Source organism: Blennius ocellaris, assembly GCF_963422515.1.
Source record: "Blennius ocellaris genome assembly, chromosome: 6".
Lineage (NCBI taxonomy): Eukaryota > Metazoa > Chordata > Actinopteri > Blenniiformes > Blenniidae > Blennius > Blennius ocellaris.
The window spans coordinates 11,347,055-11,364,043 of NC_137655.1; the positions used below are offsets into that span (position 1 = coordinate 11,347,055).

The 16,989-nt window shown below is 39.9% G+C and overlaps 1 protein-coding gene across 1 annotated transcript in view; it reads left to right on the forward strand.

The window, feature by feature from the left end:
• asic4a (acid-sensing (proton-gated) ion channel family member 4a) overlaps positions 1-13,953 on the forward strand; it is a gene marked incomplete at its 3' end in the record, with an annotated part of 86,595 nt that extends 72,642 nt beyond the window's left edge. The window contains exons 2-10 of the mRNA XM_080498612.1: positions 1,673-1,817; positions 2,216-2,343; positions 2,501-2,654; positions 8,040-8,093; positions 10,217-10,370; positions 11,230-11,321; positions 11,443-11,522; positions 12,299-12,409; positions 13,795-13,953. Of these exons, the coding sequence (XP_080354738.1) occupies positions 1,673-1,817; positions 2,216-2,343; positions 2,501-2,654; positions 8,040-8,093; positions 10,217-10,370; positions 11,230-11,321; positions 11,443-11,522; positions 12,299-12,409; positions 13,795-13,953 (1,077 nt within the window). The remainder of the gene's footprint in view (positions 1-1,672; positions 1,818-2,215; positions 2,344-2,500; positions 2,655-8,039; positions 8,094-10,216; positions 10,371-11,229; positions 11,322-11,442; positions 11,523-12,298; positions 12,410-13,794) is intronic.
• Between the last annotated feature and the right edge of the window lie 3,036 nt (positions 13,954-16,989).

Genomic DNA, 16,989 nt, shown 5'->3' on the forward strand with positions numbered 1-16,989 from the left:
TGTTTTCATCATTGATTGAGGTCATTTTAAGCACATTTGATCTGCTGAAATGACTCCAAAATATCAAATGCATGCAGAGTGTAGAGTCATACAAATAGTCCTATGTTTCAATTAGAAGCATAATTCCCATACGTCCTTGTGGTAAATGTTTTGAGTCACAACCGAGCACTGAAGATGAAATGTGTGCGTCTCTCACAATGATCAAGCTCCCGAGTGGCAGAAATGACTATGAATGCGAAGAAGGCTAAATTGTGGGTCAAAAGGCAAGATTGGGAGGAAAATGGGTTCAAGGTTGTTTGAAACCTCTGAAACCAAACGTTTTTTCAAGTTTCTGAAAATGGCTGTCGCAAAACAAAATAGACGCATGAGCAAAAAATTTAACATAAATAGGCTTTCTTAAATTTAAAGAAGTTGTTTTAATCCATTGTCCTCAGTGTGGAATGAAAAACTGTTTTGAAAAGTTTTCCAACTGTCATGAGAGTGAGGAATCAGTTCAGCAAATACAAGAAGGTGGAGGTGGTCCAGCAACACAATCATCTCTTTAGTTTGTGTAATGCCATTGAAAGTGAGTTTGATAACTCCGACATATTCACTGTGGTGAAAGAGATTTGACCTAAAGTTTACAGGCAAAACATTGACATCCTCGCAACGTCCTGTACAAGGACACACAACAAACGGGAAAGATTTGTTTGGTAGTCATAACGCTCAGCCATGTAATGCCTGTAGCAGACAAATAGCACAAGTAAACTAATTTAATTCCTGCTGTAGCAAAAGTTTTTTATCTGGGAAAAGACTGCACTGAAAACACCCCTATCTTACCTCTCTTTTTAAATACAGACCGTTGCTTTGTTGGAGCCTGAAGCACACGGCTTCAACGTGCAGAGAAATCCTAAGCTGGACATCTGCCATACCAGGTTATGGCTGCAGAGCTATGATTGTGTGCAGTGGCTGTGCGGTGGAGGGATTTAATTAAATCTTAATAAAGATCATAGAATCTTAATAACTTAGATTTGGCTGTTTTGGAGTGCATGAAAAGACTTGAAATTGGTTGTGCATTGTCCACTTTTTATATTCTGGATTGTGGTGCTGGAGCCACAATTCCCTTTTGTTTACATGTGGATCACGGATTGTGCCTTTTTAAACTCAGAGGAGATAACGGTTAAATGACTTGTACGATGGATTTCTTTTTTTTCACTTCGCAGTGCATTGGTTTAGACGAGAGGGGAAAAACAAAGAGATGATATGTCCCCGTCGGAGACAGCTCCTCTGATAGGTGTTGGCATGATAGCTTATTTAAAGCAGGTCCTCTTTTATTGTCTTTTGTTTTCTGTTGAAGAATGATTAAAGAATATCTTATGCCATTTGATATTTCAGTGGGATGGTCATACTATTGAGCAGTCTTGTTCAGGGTTTGCGTGGTGGGTGTTGGAAATTGATTCAAATACAGTTTATCAAAGTCCATGAGGGACTGAGACAGCAGACTGCATCCAGAGGTGTGTGGGTAATATTCAGTTACTGGTCCGGGCAGAGGATCTGCTTGTTTATTTATTTATTTGCTCCCTATCTCGGTCTCCGTTCCAATGCAGTACTACTGGGAGTTTGTCACATCTAGCATGTGGACTTTGTCATGTTTATGGTGATGTTCATGATATGAATCTATTCTCTTGTGCAGGTTTACACCAGATATGGGAAATGCTACACGTTTAATGGCAACAAGACGACATCCAGGAAAACCAAGCAGGGCGGAATGGGAAATGGTCTGGAGATTATGTTGGATATTCAGCAGGATGAGTATCTGCCCATCTGGAGAGAGACAAGTAAGCCTGGAAACTATTTGCCCATTGTATCCCTACCCCTTGCTACAGTGTGACTTTCCTCTGCTGCTGTGTGAATCAAAAACCAGTCAATGTGCATTTCTCTGGATCATGTACTGTAAATAATGTATTTTTTGATTGCTGTGCTGCACCTGAAAAAATGTAATTTTGTGCAAGAAAATTCCTAATGCAACATACACAGCCAGAGATTTGTCCTTGCATTATAGTTGTCACATATTATTAATCTCCACTGGCCTATTTTTCAAACATGACTGAAATATGGTTTGCAGTTAGCGTCAAACAGAGTTCGAGCTGTCAGACGAGGCAGTCATCTGAAATTCCCTTGTACTCTCCCTTTGCAATCGTTCCGTGTTCCTGCTCCGTTTCATCTTGATGAGAAGATGAGACATCTCTGGAGGCCGGTATTCGTGTTCAGATCCACAGTCAGGACGAGCCTCCCTACATCCACCAGCTGGGCTTCGGCGTCTCTCCGGGTTTCCAGACCTTTGTTTCATGTCAGGAGCAGAGGGTAGGTCTTCCTCATCACAGCGCACCATCTCTGACTGCAACCCACCCCCCCTCACCCCCTCCTCCAACCCGGACCTCACCAACAGATTACTGTTCTCCCTGCATCCTCCCTCTTCTGGTGGCTCAGGCCGGTGTCTAATAAATCTCTGTGTACTCAGCTGACCTACCTGCCCCAGCCCTGGGGGAACTGCCGCTCCACCAGCAGAGAGAAGTTCCCGGGATATGACACATACAGCATCAGCGCCTGTCGACTGCTCTGCGAGACCAACGAGGTCCTGCGAGTGTGCAAGTGCAGAATGGTGCACATGCCTGGTAAGAAGAGCAGCTGCATTATATTTACAGAGCTCAGCACATGTCAGGAGGAAAGCTTGTGTGTGAGAAATGCAGCCGAACCGAAAATTAGTGATGTCTTCTTAAGAATAGTGTTACATGTGAAAAGTCATGAAATTACTAATAACCACCCCCAACCTCCCACCACCCGCAGCAAAATTCCAACTGTAGATCATGTTTTATTAGAAGTATTTAGAGCATTTGAAGAAACAAATACATTTGTACATGTTTCGATATATATAAGTCCATATATATAAATAAACTACAATGACGAGGGAGTGAGAATACAGTAATGAATTCCACATACTGACATGGCTCAAGTCCATGAGTGATCATATTGATCATTCTGTGAGAATGATCTACACATGAAATGTCCATGGCTGTGGTCATGTGAGTGTGATTTCGCCCATGAATTCTATTATACATAAATTACATGTAATCAAAGGGGGGTTCCCAATTTTGCCTTTTTAATACTGTATTCTCAGATGTATCATTCAAAAAGCATGTAAGTAAGTTTCCAAGTATTGAAGAGAGTGTCCTATCAAAGTTTAAAAACAAGTCACGCCGTGCCATGCCATTCATCACTTATAAAATAATGGATTCTACTGAGTATAACTTCAATTAATTGTCAAAGTATTTTTTTAATCCCTGCATTATATATATTAACTCAAATAAAATTAATCTGAGGAATGACAACATATATCATTTTAATAGTTAATGAGATAACATTTAATATGAATACATGAAATTGAGTTACGATGCTGAGTTTACATGTTATCAGACATTTGCGTTACTGTTTTTTTCTTGGTGTGTTACTAAAGATGCTTTAATCACTACGAAAGTAAGCACAGTATATAACTGAGCAACATCCCTTCTTGTCCATTACAGTAACATTTTCATTGTGAATTTTACAATGCAATAAGGTTTCTAGCGTTTCCCTCAGTTTTCAGAACTAATTAGCCTTTTTAAGTTTTTGGGGAAAGCAATGCTCATCGGCTCAGTATTTGTTAGGTTATGGCCCCATGTACAAAACAATAACAATAATAGTTTCCAGCCCATTTGCAAGCTTTCCACATGCCTGACCTTGATGCTCGTCAGCATCGCTGCTAGCTCTCTGGCCAGTGACACATCAGAATAAAATCTCAATGAGTCTGCGATCTTTTCTGCTCATTTATCTCCATCTGTATGGGAACTGTTCTGTTGTCCTCCATTGGCCTTCATTAATTACCCTGATTTGATGTCACTGCTCTCTGTAGCTTGTGCATGTGGTTTTCATTGCTCGATGGCTTGCAGGCGACGCTATTGGATTATTTGGGAATTTACTTATATAATGACATATTGCCTCAAACACAATATCTAATTTAAATCCAGCCTCAACTTTAACAAGACCAATGGAGATTATTTCGAGTCAGACTGGGAAGAAAAGGAAATTAAGCTTTTTGCAGCAAAAGGAACTGTTGTATTAATGAGTATTGAAGGTAACATTCTCAAAGAAAATGCATATAAATGTGTTTTTTAATTTATTTATTTTACATTTTTAAGGCATCCTTAACAAAATAACAGAGTATCTCATCTCCAAACTACAATTGTAACTCCTAAAGTGTGAGAGGATGAGCACCCCTCCACAGAGATTAAACCATAGTGGGTGGGACACCCCAGCTCTCTTGAATTTCATAGGAGCATGATTTGTCTAACTCCAAATAGTGGTATTATAATGATAAGACCTTATTGTTTACTGATGCTTGCATTCATGAACACAAGTGAATTATCAGAAGTCTTTTGAGTCGTGAATTTCTCTCTGTAGATTTAAAATCTCTGGACACACTGTTGAAAGCTCAATACTGCAGTATGGATCTTTTAACCTACAGTGGAGATGCAGTGTGTTGCAGTGGTGTGTTGGACAAATAGGAAGTGAGCTTTCTGGATCCTCTGTGTGCGTCATCGTGGCAGGAGTGCAGGAAATCGAGGAGCTGAGTCACTGAATGCACGTGTTCTGAGTGATGTCTCTAACAAGAGGGCATGTCGAGGGAGGACAGATTTAAACTTAGAGCAAGAAACTTGCATGCTTTTCATTTCCATAAATGGGCATGTATTCGAACAGGTATGGTAAACATGGAGTAGAAAACTTCAAATATTGATTTAACCACATACTGCGGAATTAAATCCATGCATTATAGTTGATGAAAGAAACCCCAGTATCATACTAATAAATGAATATACGCAGTTCTCGAGTGTCTCTTTTGGATTTCAGTTTCAGACTTGAGTGAAGATAATCTGGAGAGTATATTACAAATTTCCCCAACTATAATGGAACGGTCAGGCAGTTTTCAGAACAGCATAAAAAACCCGACAGGAATTTCCCAAAGCAGCTCAAAAAAATTAGGATTTTTCTCTCTGGAGAGTGTGAGAGCCAGGGAGCAAGGAAAATACTATATTATACATGTTGAATCACTCAAAAAAAAGGTTTTCCATAATATCCCACCATTGAGATTGATAATAAATTGCATAAAAACCTATTGTGTCCTGCGTAGCACCTGTAAACCCAGTCCAGACAAATGTACAGCTTCCATGTCATGCTTGAAATTGAATTTGTTCTGTTTTGCAAAAATAATCTAACAACACGTGTGCAATTACCTTTTTCAAGAATGTATTCTAAAAGAGAATTATCATTAGCTTGAATGAACATTTATGGGGAAAGTACTTGCACCTTTGACCTGAGCAGCTTGTTTGACAGCGTTCAACAGAAATAGGTTCTCGTAGGCATTCTGCATGATTATCCACCACTCTCTTACACCATCTTCCATACAAAATTCCTTCAGCTGCAAGCTGTCTTAAGGTTTGCTTTCATGTACTTTCCATATCAAATCCTCCAACAACCTTTCAATCGGATTCAAATCTCTGCCCCCCCCCCCCCCCCCCCCCCCGACTTGGCCATTCCATAACCCTGTATTTCTCCTTTTTGAGCCACTCCTTGGTGGATTCGCTTGATGCTTAGGATCATTAGCTTTTTGAGAGGGCCACTTCAAGTTCATCTTCATCTTTCAGACAGATGCCCTCACATTATCTTTGAGCTCACTTTGATAAGATGCCATTTTCAGTGAGTGACTGCCAGCTGTTCAGTCCCTGAGGCTGTGAAGGAATCTCAAACCAGAACATTTCTGCTGCCATGCCCGTACAGACAACGATGGTCAAATGGCTCTTACTTCCACTCACCTGTCAGGACCACAATATTCCAACTAAAGCTGTTTGTCTTGACCAATGTACTCATTGGTAAATTGTAAGTTTACTATAATATTTTCAGTATAGCCCGTTATTTCCTGCAATACTTTCCACGAGAATCAGATCTGTGCTGTGCCTTTACATTTACATAATTATACACTTTACACCTGGAGAATTACTTTTTCAGATCAGACAATTTGACGTTTGTGAGGCGACCATTCCTGTATAAACTTGGGTTGTAATTATGTTTCTTCGTTAAACATTTTCCCATTTAAATCATGCTGCATGTGTAAGGAACATACATGTGTAGGATGAGCAGCAGCGCTGGTTCAGAGGGTCCAGTTGGTGACCTCCATAACAAGGTGCCAGGCTGTTATGGTTGTATACGCCTCACGAATCTAAATTTGTTATTGGCTAAATTCATAAATTATAAAGTGTGTCTTACTTCTTAACACCAATCAATAGTCAATGGTAACAAAAAGCTGTTTTGCAGAACTATACCTTGTAGGTACAAATGTACCTTATACTGATCATTCAAAAGGACAGCGTTTTCACAAGTATAACATATATTTCCAAGAAGTATTGTAACAACAAAGAAATAATCTCCCCTCCATAAGAGGCATTTCCTTTCTTTTTGTGTGTAGTTTAGTTGATTGCGGTCTATACAATGTTCTCCACTTTGAAGGAAACTCATTGCAAGTTAATTTTTCTCCAAAGATAGAAAAACAAAATGTTGGCATAATGCAGAAGATTTGGATGAATAGACAGGATGGACAGAGCTGCGCCGCTACAACAGTCAGATTACTTTTCTGTTATGATGCATCACTTCAGATATGATTATTGAGTCTGCTGTAATAAATAAATGTGGTAGCCAGAAGGAAGCTTTGTTCACGTAGCATTCACATCACATTAGACCACTGCACATATCAATCGTAACAAAGGTGCATTGCTGAAAATCAAGTGAAACTCCACCATACGTTTTACAGAAATGAGTCGGCCCAAAAACAAACCAAAAGGGAATATGGGACTACACAGCACCGTATCAATACCAAGTAGGAGTCCTGTGCTTTACTCATTATTGCAGGATCTAGTTATTTTTCTCAAGCAGTCCCTTACAGCAGTTTGTTGGAAACAATTTGTGTTTCTGGGATCTATTCATTGTACTTTTGTCTCCAAGACAACAATACAAATTGGTGATCTTTACTCAGATGAACCAATTTTGTGATTGTTCACAGATAAAAAACTGCCAACGTTCATGATGTTGTGGATTTTAAATGACCCCCAAAGTAGTTTTAGATTACTGCACGAGGATATTTTAGTCAAAAAAAAGTGTCTGGTTTTGGAGCTGGACTCTGTGAGTTGATTTCTAAAGTCTGTAATGTCTGAACTATCAGGCATAGAAGTAAAAAACTGTGTTTGGTTCAGGATTTGCTTGGTCCTGAATAAATATTTAAGTATTTTAGTCTATTTCTATATTTGGATGACCACCCAGAAAAGCTATTAAGTTGTTCTTGTTCTTGATGTGTGGACAGCACACAGAGAGACACCGGACAGCTTTTGCCTCCACACTCAAAATATCTAAAAATAAAACAGACAGGGCATTTTGGAGAATAATGCTAAATAATGAATCATGTTTAGTGGCCACTTCTCCCAAATCACAGCCAATTCTGCTCTTTGACAGAAGTTAGACAGGGTTCCTCAGATCATCAGACGTTACTTCACTGTGTATTAATGACTGTTTTTCTCAGGGGGCTTGCGCAAAACATTAACATCATGAACATTTCACACACAGACAAACACAACTCTCGCCCAATTAATACCGCTGCTGATGAATACCTGTCATTAATGGCCCAGGCAGTATGTTTGTCCACAAAGAAGCAACTCATTGATTGGTTTTTAAAGACCTTCTAAATATGCCCCGCGGGTGGAGCCAGCATGCTCCATTTCTCCGCGCAATCAGGGACGGGCATCCGAGAAGGGCCGCGGCTCTGTGGATGGCGGTCGTCCTCTGCATGCCTGCCTTCATTTGCAGATGAGTGATAAGCTGTGGAGTGTTGTTCACAGCCACGGCTCCTCATTGCAGCAGACACGGGTCACTGATCATTTGGTTTCTGATTGATCAGACTCATTTTCTGTTCTCCTTTTCAGGAACTGCAGCTATCTGCCCTCCCAGTAAAATCAACTGTGTTGACAAAGCACTTGGTAAGAAACAATCTTCCTTCATTTCTTTTCTCATTACAATAGACTCCCCCAAAGGGGAAATGGAAACACAATCAGTAGATATGATAAGGATTTTTTTTTCCTGTTATACAAATACCTGGAGGTAGACTTGATATTTTGAAATGACTTTTCCTCATTGTGATTTAGTCACTTTATAGTGTGATGGCTGCAGTGCTTCCATTGTTGAACTGCTAATATTAAACCTACGCTTCATTTCTGCATATCTGCATCCCCCACCGTCTTCCCCTGACCTCGTGTTCCTTGCCCAGCAGATATCGTCAATGAACCTTGGTTTCTAAGACGTCTTTTTTTGTTTAAAAAAAAAAAATGGAATCCTTTTATTTTCTTTTTATTGTCATGGTGAATGTATAATTCCAATCATCATTCCTCACCCAAATAAGCCAGACATTTAATTATGTCTCTCCTCACTGAATTCAGACCGTGTTTGAATATGGTTGAATGAAATCTCTGATATATCTTACCAGAATAGGACACATTCATGTGGGTCATATTCCTGACTCCAACCACGTGAATAGATTCACCCTTCGTGAAAGCTAACCCATTAAAAAATAATTTTTAGACTTATATCGTTGAGGTGTTTTTGCCCTTACATCAGACAAGGAATATGTGCCATCGTGCTCCTGCATACAAATAACCTAATTGTTAGAGTTATAAAATACATCAATCATCAAATTATAATTACTGCTTTCAGTGCCCCTCCAGCCTGTTTTTGTCTGGACTGAATGCATTTAGAATTTGAAAAGAGAGACTGGGATAAGCTATTTACTCTCTGGTGTGTGTTTTGTTGTTTTAGAGTTGGAGGATTATAAATATGTATTCGGTAAAGTGCAAACATTTCAGGTCTGCATGTTAATTGGGTGTAATGTGAAATGTGAAAAGTCCTCAGTAGCCCTTCCTGTACTTTACCATTTATTCTCTGAGCAAATATTGTCCCAGAATCCCTTTTAGCACGATTAGAGTGTTTGAATTGTTGTCTTGATGAGATGGTCACAGCGATATTTGTCTGTTCATGTCACATTTTTCTCCATGTGGCATAAAGAGAGAAGTTCCGAAAATTTGACCTTTCTAATTAAAAATAAAAAAAAAACATTTATACTCTATTTCCAGATATAGTTTTTAAATACTCATATGAGTTTGTTAGATCAAACTTTTAATATGTCAATCAGACACTCTATTGAATGAACCACACACAAGAAGACATTCTATTAAACATTCAGCCTATGAGTGTGTGAGTACGGTTAAAAGATGCATTCCAGCAACTGGGAACTGGGAATGTTACTCCTTAAAAAAAAATCCTACTACAGAGTTTCAAAGCCAAATCAGTCACAATACACAATAATCTATGATTAAATAACCAATAATGTCATCGATATATGCCTACAGACAGATGAGATAATGTTTGTACAGTAGACATTATAGACTTCATTGTTTTTCTTAACCTACACAATTTTGGAATTATTGCTGCTTTTTACCAGTTTGCCAGCCTACAAGACGAGTAGTTACTGCGCGAACTCGGGGTGTTCAACCATGTTGAGTGAGACTACAAACTATAGGGAGCACAATGTGTTCCGTTCAAAGAGAACTGTGCAGAGTGCGGGGAATAAGTGAGCAACAGTACATCACTTCACATTAAGTTGACAAGTGAGAAACCCCTTCAGTCAGCGAGGTGATGGAAATGGAGCTGCAGCAGCAACAAGTATCTGTGTTTTATGCATGTACGCAGGAAGTTAGTGCGTTTTCCTTAAAATGATGTGAAAGTAACTAGACAATTTATTTAATCGCACTGTTATTTCTATTACTGCCAATCGATAAATGGCTTTTGTGTAACTGTTGTGAAAAGCTCTGGAGGTTATGTTGTCAGTACATCACTTTCTCTCTTGTGAAATAGCTTTTTAAACATACATTCAACCGCCTACGTCAATATTTCGCTTCTCATTAGCTGAGCATCACCGTGATGTGAAATTCACAATGATGGATATGACCTGGCTGCAGCGCTGCCATATCATGATGAAAGTGACTAGAAACCCGCAGCAGAAACTGACCCCATCTATTAAAGCCCGCCGTTTCCGTCTCTTGTGTTGCAGCGCAGTTACAGAAGAACAGCGGGGATACGTGTCCATGCGAGACGCCCTGTAATCTCACCCGCTACGGTAAAGAGCTCTCCATGGTCAAAATCCCCAGCAAAGGTTCGGCTCGCTATCTCTCCAGGAAATACGACAAGTCGGAGGACTACATCAGGTACGACAGGGAACCTTCGGCGGGACAGACGCTGCTTATGAGTGGTGCTGTGGTGCTCAGTAAAAGGGCCATAAACTATGACCTTCAGTCTGTGATCACCTACAGGCACACCGCCGTAAATATAAACAAAAATCAATTTCATGCAAGCTTCAGCTTATATTTACACACAAACGGCAGCCTGACTCCTGACACGAGCAGCTTCCTACTACATGGCTATACTGTCCGTGATTCATTTATAACTTCATCCTACAATGTCAGACGCTTTTGTTTTATAACTTCGTTTTTATTGAGATCATCTCTTTGCGACGTCTGTTAATTTTTTCTGATGTGCAATGAAAGGCAACATTGCACATTTTGATAACAAATTAAAGTGACTGTATTACTCGCTTTTAAAATAACAGGTTGTGAAGCTTTTAATACTAATCTCACTGCTGAGTAAGGCATTTCACGGGATATTTCCTAATATCGCCCTGATAAATCCATGTGCATCGAATAATGTTCCGTTTCTGTCCTCGATCATCAGGCATGTGATGGAGGGTAAACATATATCAACCAGAGAGCACATGATGCCTCATTATCTGCTATCAGCGAGCAGACTTTGTAAAAGGCAGAAAGGTTACAGATGTGGCAGTGACGAAGCGTTCCAGTCAATCCACGTTATGCTCATCTCAGTCCGGCCCTAAAAACATCTCATTATCACACATTCGCTGGTTAGATCTATCGAAAGAGAAGTAGGCCTGGAAATCCTATCATGTCTGTTCACACTAAACATAACTAAGACTTTCTTTTTTTCAAATGGCATTATGTTTATAGTGCAGTGTATTCAGGTTTCTGTGGTATATTTTTCTTCTCCTCTCAGAGACAACTTCTTGGTGTTGGATATCTTCTTTGAAGCTTTGAACTATGAAACAATCGAGCAGAAGAAAGCCTATGATGTTGCAGGTTTATTAGGTAAGATTTTCTTTCCCCTTGGTTTTTCATTGTAGTGATACTTAGTGTTGTATGACTTTTAGCAGTCAAGACATACGGCTTGTGTTTCCATTGTTCCTTTTCTGAAGTGTTTTCTTTTCAGGTGACATTGGTGGACAGATGGGCCTATTCATTGGCGCCAGTATCCTGACAGTCTTAGAAATACTGGATTATATCTATGAGGTACTGTGTCCGTACAAGCCCACGCACACCTCAGCCAATCACACTGGCAGTGAAAATATTTTGACAAGTACTTTTGTAGTGCAGAGGTTGTCGGTGTATTTCAGGCTTCTCCTGGGAGTCTGCCTCTCTGGGAGGAGGGGGGGGGGGGGGGGGGGGGGGGCATTGAGATGTCTTTTCAGTGTTTGAAATGAAATTTGAAAAGCAAAACTGTTAATTTCGATGTACACTTTTATTGCCTATGGATTTCCGCAGCTTTTATGTTTTATGTTATACATAAGAAATTTTGGCATACGATCGACCACACCTCATCCTAACTCCCTGTTGTAGTGGACTTTTCAAAGAAGTTTATTTTAGAAATCGCACAAGTGTGCTCCTTTGTTAGCTTTTTTTTTTACCACTGAGCATGTCGGCGCACCTCGCTGTTCTTACCAGATATAATCTTCTACAGGACTGGCAGCGCAAATGTTATCACTTATTATGCATGTGAGGCATTTTATTTGATTCCCTGGCAGGAGAAACTAATATCCGCTCAGGTCTGTGTTGAGGACACGAGACTAACGTCCATCATAAAATGAGCTCCTGCCTCATTTGTGTCCCCTCTCGGCTTTGCAGCCAGCAGCCTGCTGACTGCCAAACATGCATGAACAAAACAGAAATCAGAGGGTGGGATTGTACAATGCAGGCATGGTGTTGAATGAACTTTTCACTCTGCCGCATCTCTTGTCTCCCTCCCTCATCTTCGCTCTTTCGCTCGCCGTCCCTGCTGCTGAAACCAGGGGATCAAGCACCGGCTACAGCGTCTGCTGAGGCCGCAGAAAGAGGAGAAGAAGAACAAGCAGCCGACCAGCACAGTTGCAACAGTGGGTCTTGAGGAAATGAAAGCAAAGGTAGAGCACAAACTGCACTGTAACAAATGATACCAACTCTGTTTTCATGCCGAGTGTAAAACTCACCCTGGAGCACTGTAACCGCGTTAGAAAACAACAAAGGAAAAAGTACGAGAGAAGCATGTTAATATTTCCTGCTTCTAAAATGATGAAGAGTATAATGTTTCTAATTAGTCTTAACCCCAGTGCAAAACACGTGCACCCCGTGAGCTGAGTTATGTTATTACTCAACTTAATTTTGAAGTTTAAAAAAAATAAACTTCTTATCTTTCATCCGAGCATATCAGTGTCCTCATTCCCTGCAGCGTGATAGAACCATGACAGGTGATTTGATCGGGTTTCACTGTTGAGGTCAGTTAATCTCAGGCACAAACTTCAGTTCAGTATTAAATGTCTTCTGCTTTCATTGAAAAAGTATTTTTAATTTTATCAGCCTCAGGAGATGGTGTTGGTTTGTGTCAGTGTTTTAGCATTGCGCTATGAATATATACCTCCAACTCCCACTCGGCACATAATTTCAGGAAGTCATCATGGATGGTATGAAGACATGATAAGCTTCATTTTGTAGATTTTAACACTAACAGTCCATTTAAAGGCAATGCATCGACGTGACCATCACAGATAAGAAATGCTGGTGAAGAAGAAAGGTTGATCAGCAAAAAAAAAAGGACATTTGCATTTACTAAAGATGAATAAATCAAACATCATATAGGACTCAAGTAGCCGCCTCATGAATGAAAACCTTCAGTGTAATATGTCTGTAAAGCTTGACAATAAAATTTACTTCTGGCCCAGGCAGACTTTTTAATGTGATGATAAATATATTGAAACTTGATTTAAAATAACCTGAAGAATTAGCAGACAGGTGTCATTAAATCAGAATTACTCTCTGCTCAACACAGATTGTTTCTCTCTTTCGGAGAAAGTATAAAAAAAAGTTCACCCTCACTGCTAATACTTTTCACATAAGTGAAGATGCTCGGACGGGAATAGATAACCATCTGAATTGGCAGGAAATTGATGTACTTTGTTTCTGTTCATCTCAATTTGTTTAGACATTTTGAAGTCGCTGAACAAACCTAATCATTTTGTGAATAACTTTAGTTTTGAATGACTGAGCACATTTAGTAAATTGTGTTCCCAATCACACCTGTTACAGTCCTGTGATAATTATCACATTGAATACTTTTATTTAGCAATGCAATTACTTGTGGTTTCAAATTATGTTGTTTTTATTGACTAATATTTTCAAGATGTGCCCTTGGGGCGCTACTATCATGGTCTCTGTGGGCGACGAGGCGCCTGCAGGTTCCATGTTGGTGAGACTCCTGCTTGACATAATGTGTGACATCACACATGAGCCTTGTTTTCTGTGCTTTCCGCAGGAGCCCAACGACATGCCACGGAGTCACCCAGAGGGGGCGTACGCCAACACGATCCTCCCCAACCACCACGTTCCCCATCCCCACCCCCATCCTCACCCACACCCGCCTCACCACCATCGCGCCGGACACCACGGAGTGTTTGAGGACTTCGCTTGCTAAGAGCTCCGAAACATTGTTTCCAGTCCTGGTGACAACAAAAGATAAGAGCTGTCTGTGCTGAGATCAATAACAGACCCCCGGCATTTCCGTCATTCCTTTGCTGTCACCAGTGAAAAGCTACAGCCAAAGTCAAAACACCAAACTTGTGCTGCTACAAAAACCACATGTACGTACAGTATGTAGGCACAAATCGGACACAGCTTCTTCTTTTTTTCCTCTCCATTCTCTCTCTCTCTTTTTCTCTTTCTCTTTCTCTCTCTCTCCTTGGATGGGACATTGCTCAACTCAGCCATGCTTCACCCTGTGACTCCAGGCACTCTGTGATTTCAGGACCAACTTTGGGTTCGCGATCACTACAATGGAACAAGAAGAGGACTGCATGTCACCTTGATCCCTTCCAACTCCAGTAAAAGGAAAAATCTTTTTTTTTTCTTTTTTATTGTTCAACTCGCATCTCAGATTTTTCTCCTGTCTTCATCCTTCCTCAAACTATTCTACCTGCTTCATAAAACAACAAAACACTGTACCATTTAAATACATCACTCCAGATAAATTATGTAATTATTTAAAGAGATACTAATATCTATATGTTCTATATTGTATACAGGATACTTTGGTAAGCCAACCTTAACTTGTGTTACACCATCCAAAGTACAAGGGGAATTATTTACCTTGATCAGTATGACCTTGGCTTAGAGGATCTAGCAGCATCTTTCCACATGATACACTGTCTGGTTTGTGGTTAAGGTGTTAGAGAGTAGCATTGTACTTGTACATAAAGATCAACTTAAAAATGAGAAAGTTCTAAAAGTTCTGTTTCAATGGTTGTTGTTTATATTTAGTTAATATATAACTTATCCAAGATTTCTTTTAGTTATTTATAAATTTTAGAGGAGATTTTTTATATGAAAATAGCGATCACGATTGTAGCAGTTGCTGTACACGTTACGATTCGCAGATGTGATGGACTGCCAACCACCGAGACAGGAATGGACTGTGCGAATTGTGACGATCGGCATTTCCTCTCACGTGCTTTTTTTGCAGGGCAACACACAAATCCTTAGCATATAGAATCTATTTGCAGTCATGACATGGTTGTACTTGAATTATTCCTCCTATTCAACCCACTTCTGCCCACCATCGACTCTTTAGTTTGTTTGGCATCATAACTTTACGCTGACATAAGCAATAACAGACCGATTTCTATTTATTTATTTATTTATTTACTGCCTTTTTTTTTTTTTTTTTTTTTTTTGCCAACTCATCATCTTCAGTTGTGGGCTGGGACTACTGTAAAAGTGCAGCAGCTATTTACAGTGTTAACCTGGCATCAGTGTGTGTGTGTGCACGCGCGCGCTCACATCTTCGCATGTGCACTTGCATTTTGCACACATGACTGAGCACATGAGACTGGCGCAGCTCAGTTGAGCTGATCCATGAAAGGAAGGGAGGATTCTTATCAGAACAGTTCGCAAGAAGGCTTAGAGAATCTTTATATTGCGGCAGTGAAGTTTTTATCTCCTAAATCCAGCTCTGGAGACGCAGAGAGGGCGGCAATGTAAACACACGTTGTTCCAGCGGCTGATAAATTCTCGTCGGTTTACTTAAACTAAACAGAGCGAGACAATGGTGCCATTTGTATTTAAGAGCACAAGCGAGCAAAGTGGGAGTACAGAATAAAAAAACTATGAGTCGCACTCAGATTTGCTCATAATCACATTTGTATGATCATACAAGGTCAGCCAACTCTCCATTAGTACTTTAAACCTTTAAATGTAGGTGTCAGTAAGTTCCTGCAGGAGAAAAACTGTGAGGATTTACTTCTTTTTATGTGTTTACACAACAAGACATTTGGACTTAACCATGCTACCCACTGCACCAGGCCATACAACCCAAACTACACTGTTTTTATTAAAGAGGAGCTCTTGGATTTTTTTTATTTTAGTTTTATGGAACTACTGGGACCAGCACGAAATAAAAAGTGATCCTGCAAATTCAATCATTTCACAGTTCATTATTTGGTCTATTTCATTAGCTCCCCTTAGTGTTTGGTCTTATGTAAATGCTTTCGATCAAGAATTTCGAATTGTTCTACCTTTGATTGCCAGATTGCAGCTCGGACTTTAACATTTTCCAGTGGTGGCATCAAGTAGTCACCTTCACCTCTGCCGGGATACAACAAATCAGCTTGGTCAGTCATGATCGAGTGTTTTGGTAAATCCACAAAGGGTCGGTCAGTTTTTGACACCTTGAGCATATTTCAGAGTTTCATTAGCACTGACTTCTCTTCTTCATCTCTCTCTGCTGTATCTCTGTGAGGAGGTCCTAGTAAGTAACAGCATCATGCATATTGGGTAGTGACGCCCAACTGAACCGACTAAGATGATTGGTGACACTCATGGGGATTTTGCAAGATTATCTTTTCTCTTATGCCTCCCAACATTACTCATAGTCATTATGAAATGGGACAGAGCCTCCATTAAATTGCAAGTGAGCATAGTTTTTTTTTTCCGACTTACCAAAAAGACTTATCTTATACAAGTTTTTAAGCCTAACTGTTGGTTACTAAGTTCAGTTAATCGCTACTTTAGATGGCTTTGTTTCTTCAACCTCAGCTCAAAGCATATTTTGTTGTTAAATACTGGACAGTGTTCAGGGAAGAGCAGCATAACTGGTAACCTGACACCACTGATATGTAACTTAGGATGGTGCGTGCAAATATAATAGATATTATTTAACGGAGTCTTTTGGCATCACCCTGGCAGATGCTACAGTTTGCACTCGTATGTGTCAAATTAGACAGTACACAAGTGTGAAGAGAAGTTTGTGAAATAAATTCTAAAGTTACTGCACAAAAGGCACCTTGAACACTGGTATGAGAAATGTAGAAAAGGCTGACACATTATGGGATTTCATGTTAACAACAACAACATAATTTTTTCTGTTAATTTGATCGGTGTATTCTGTTCGGACAGGATTGCCATACATCACTTTGGCTCACAATGAGATTCCACAGTCCCCATCTGTCAAATCCCC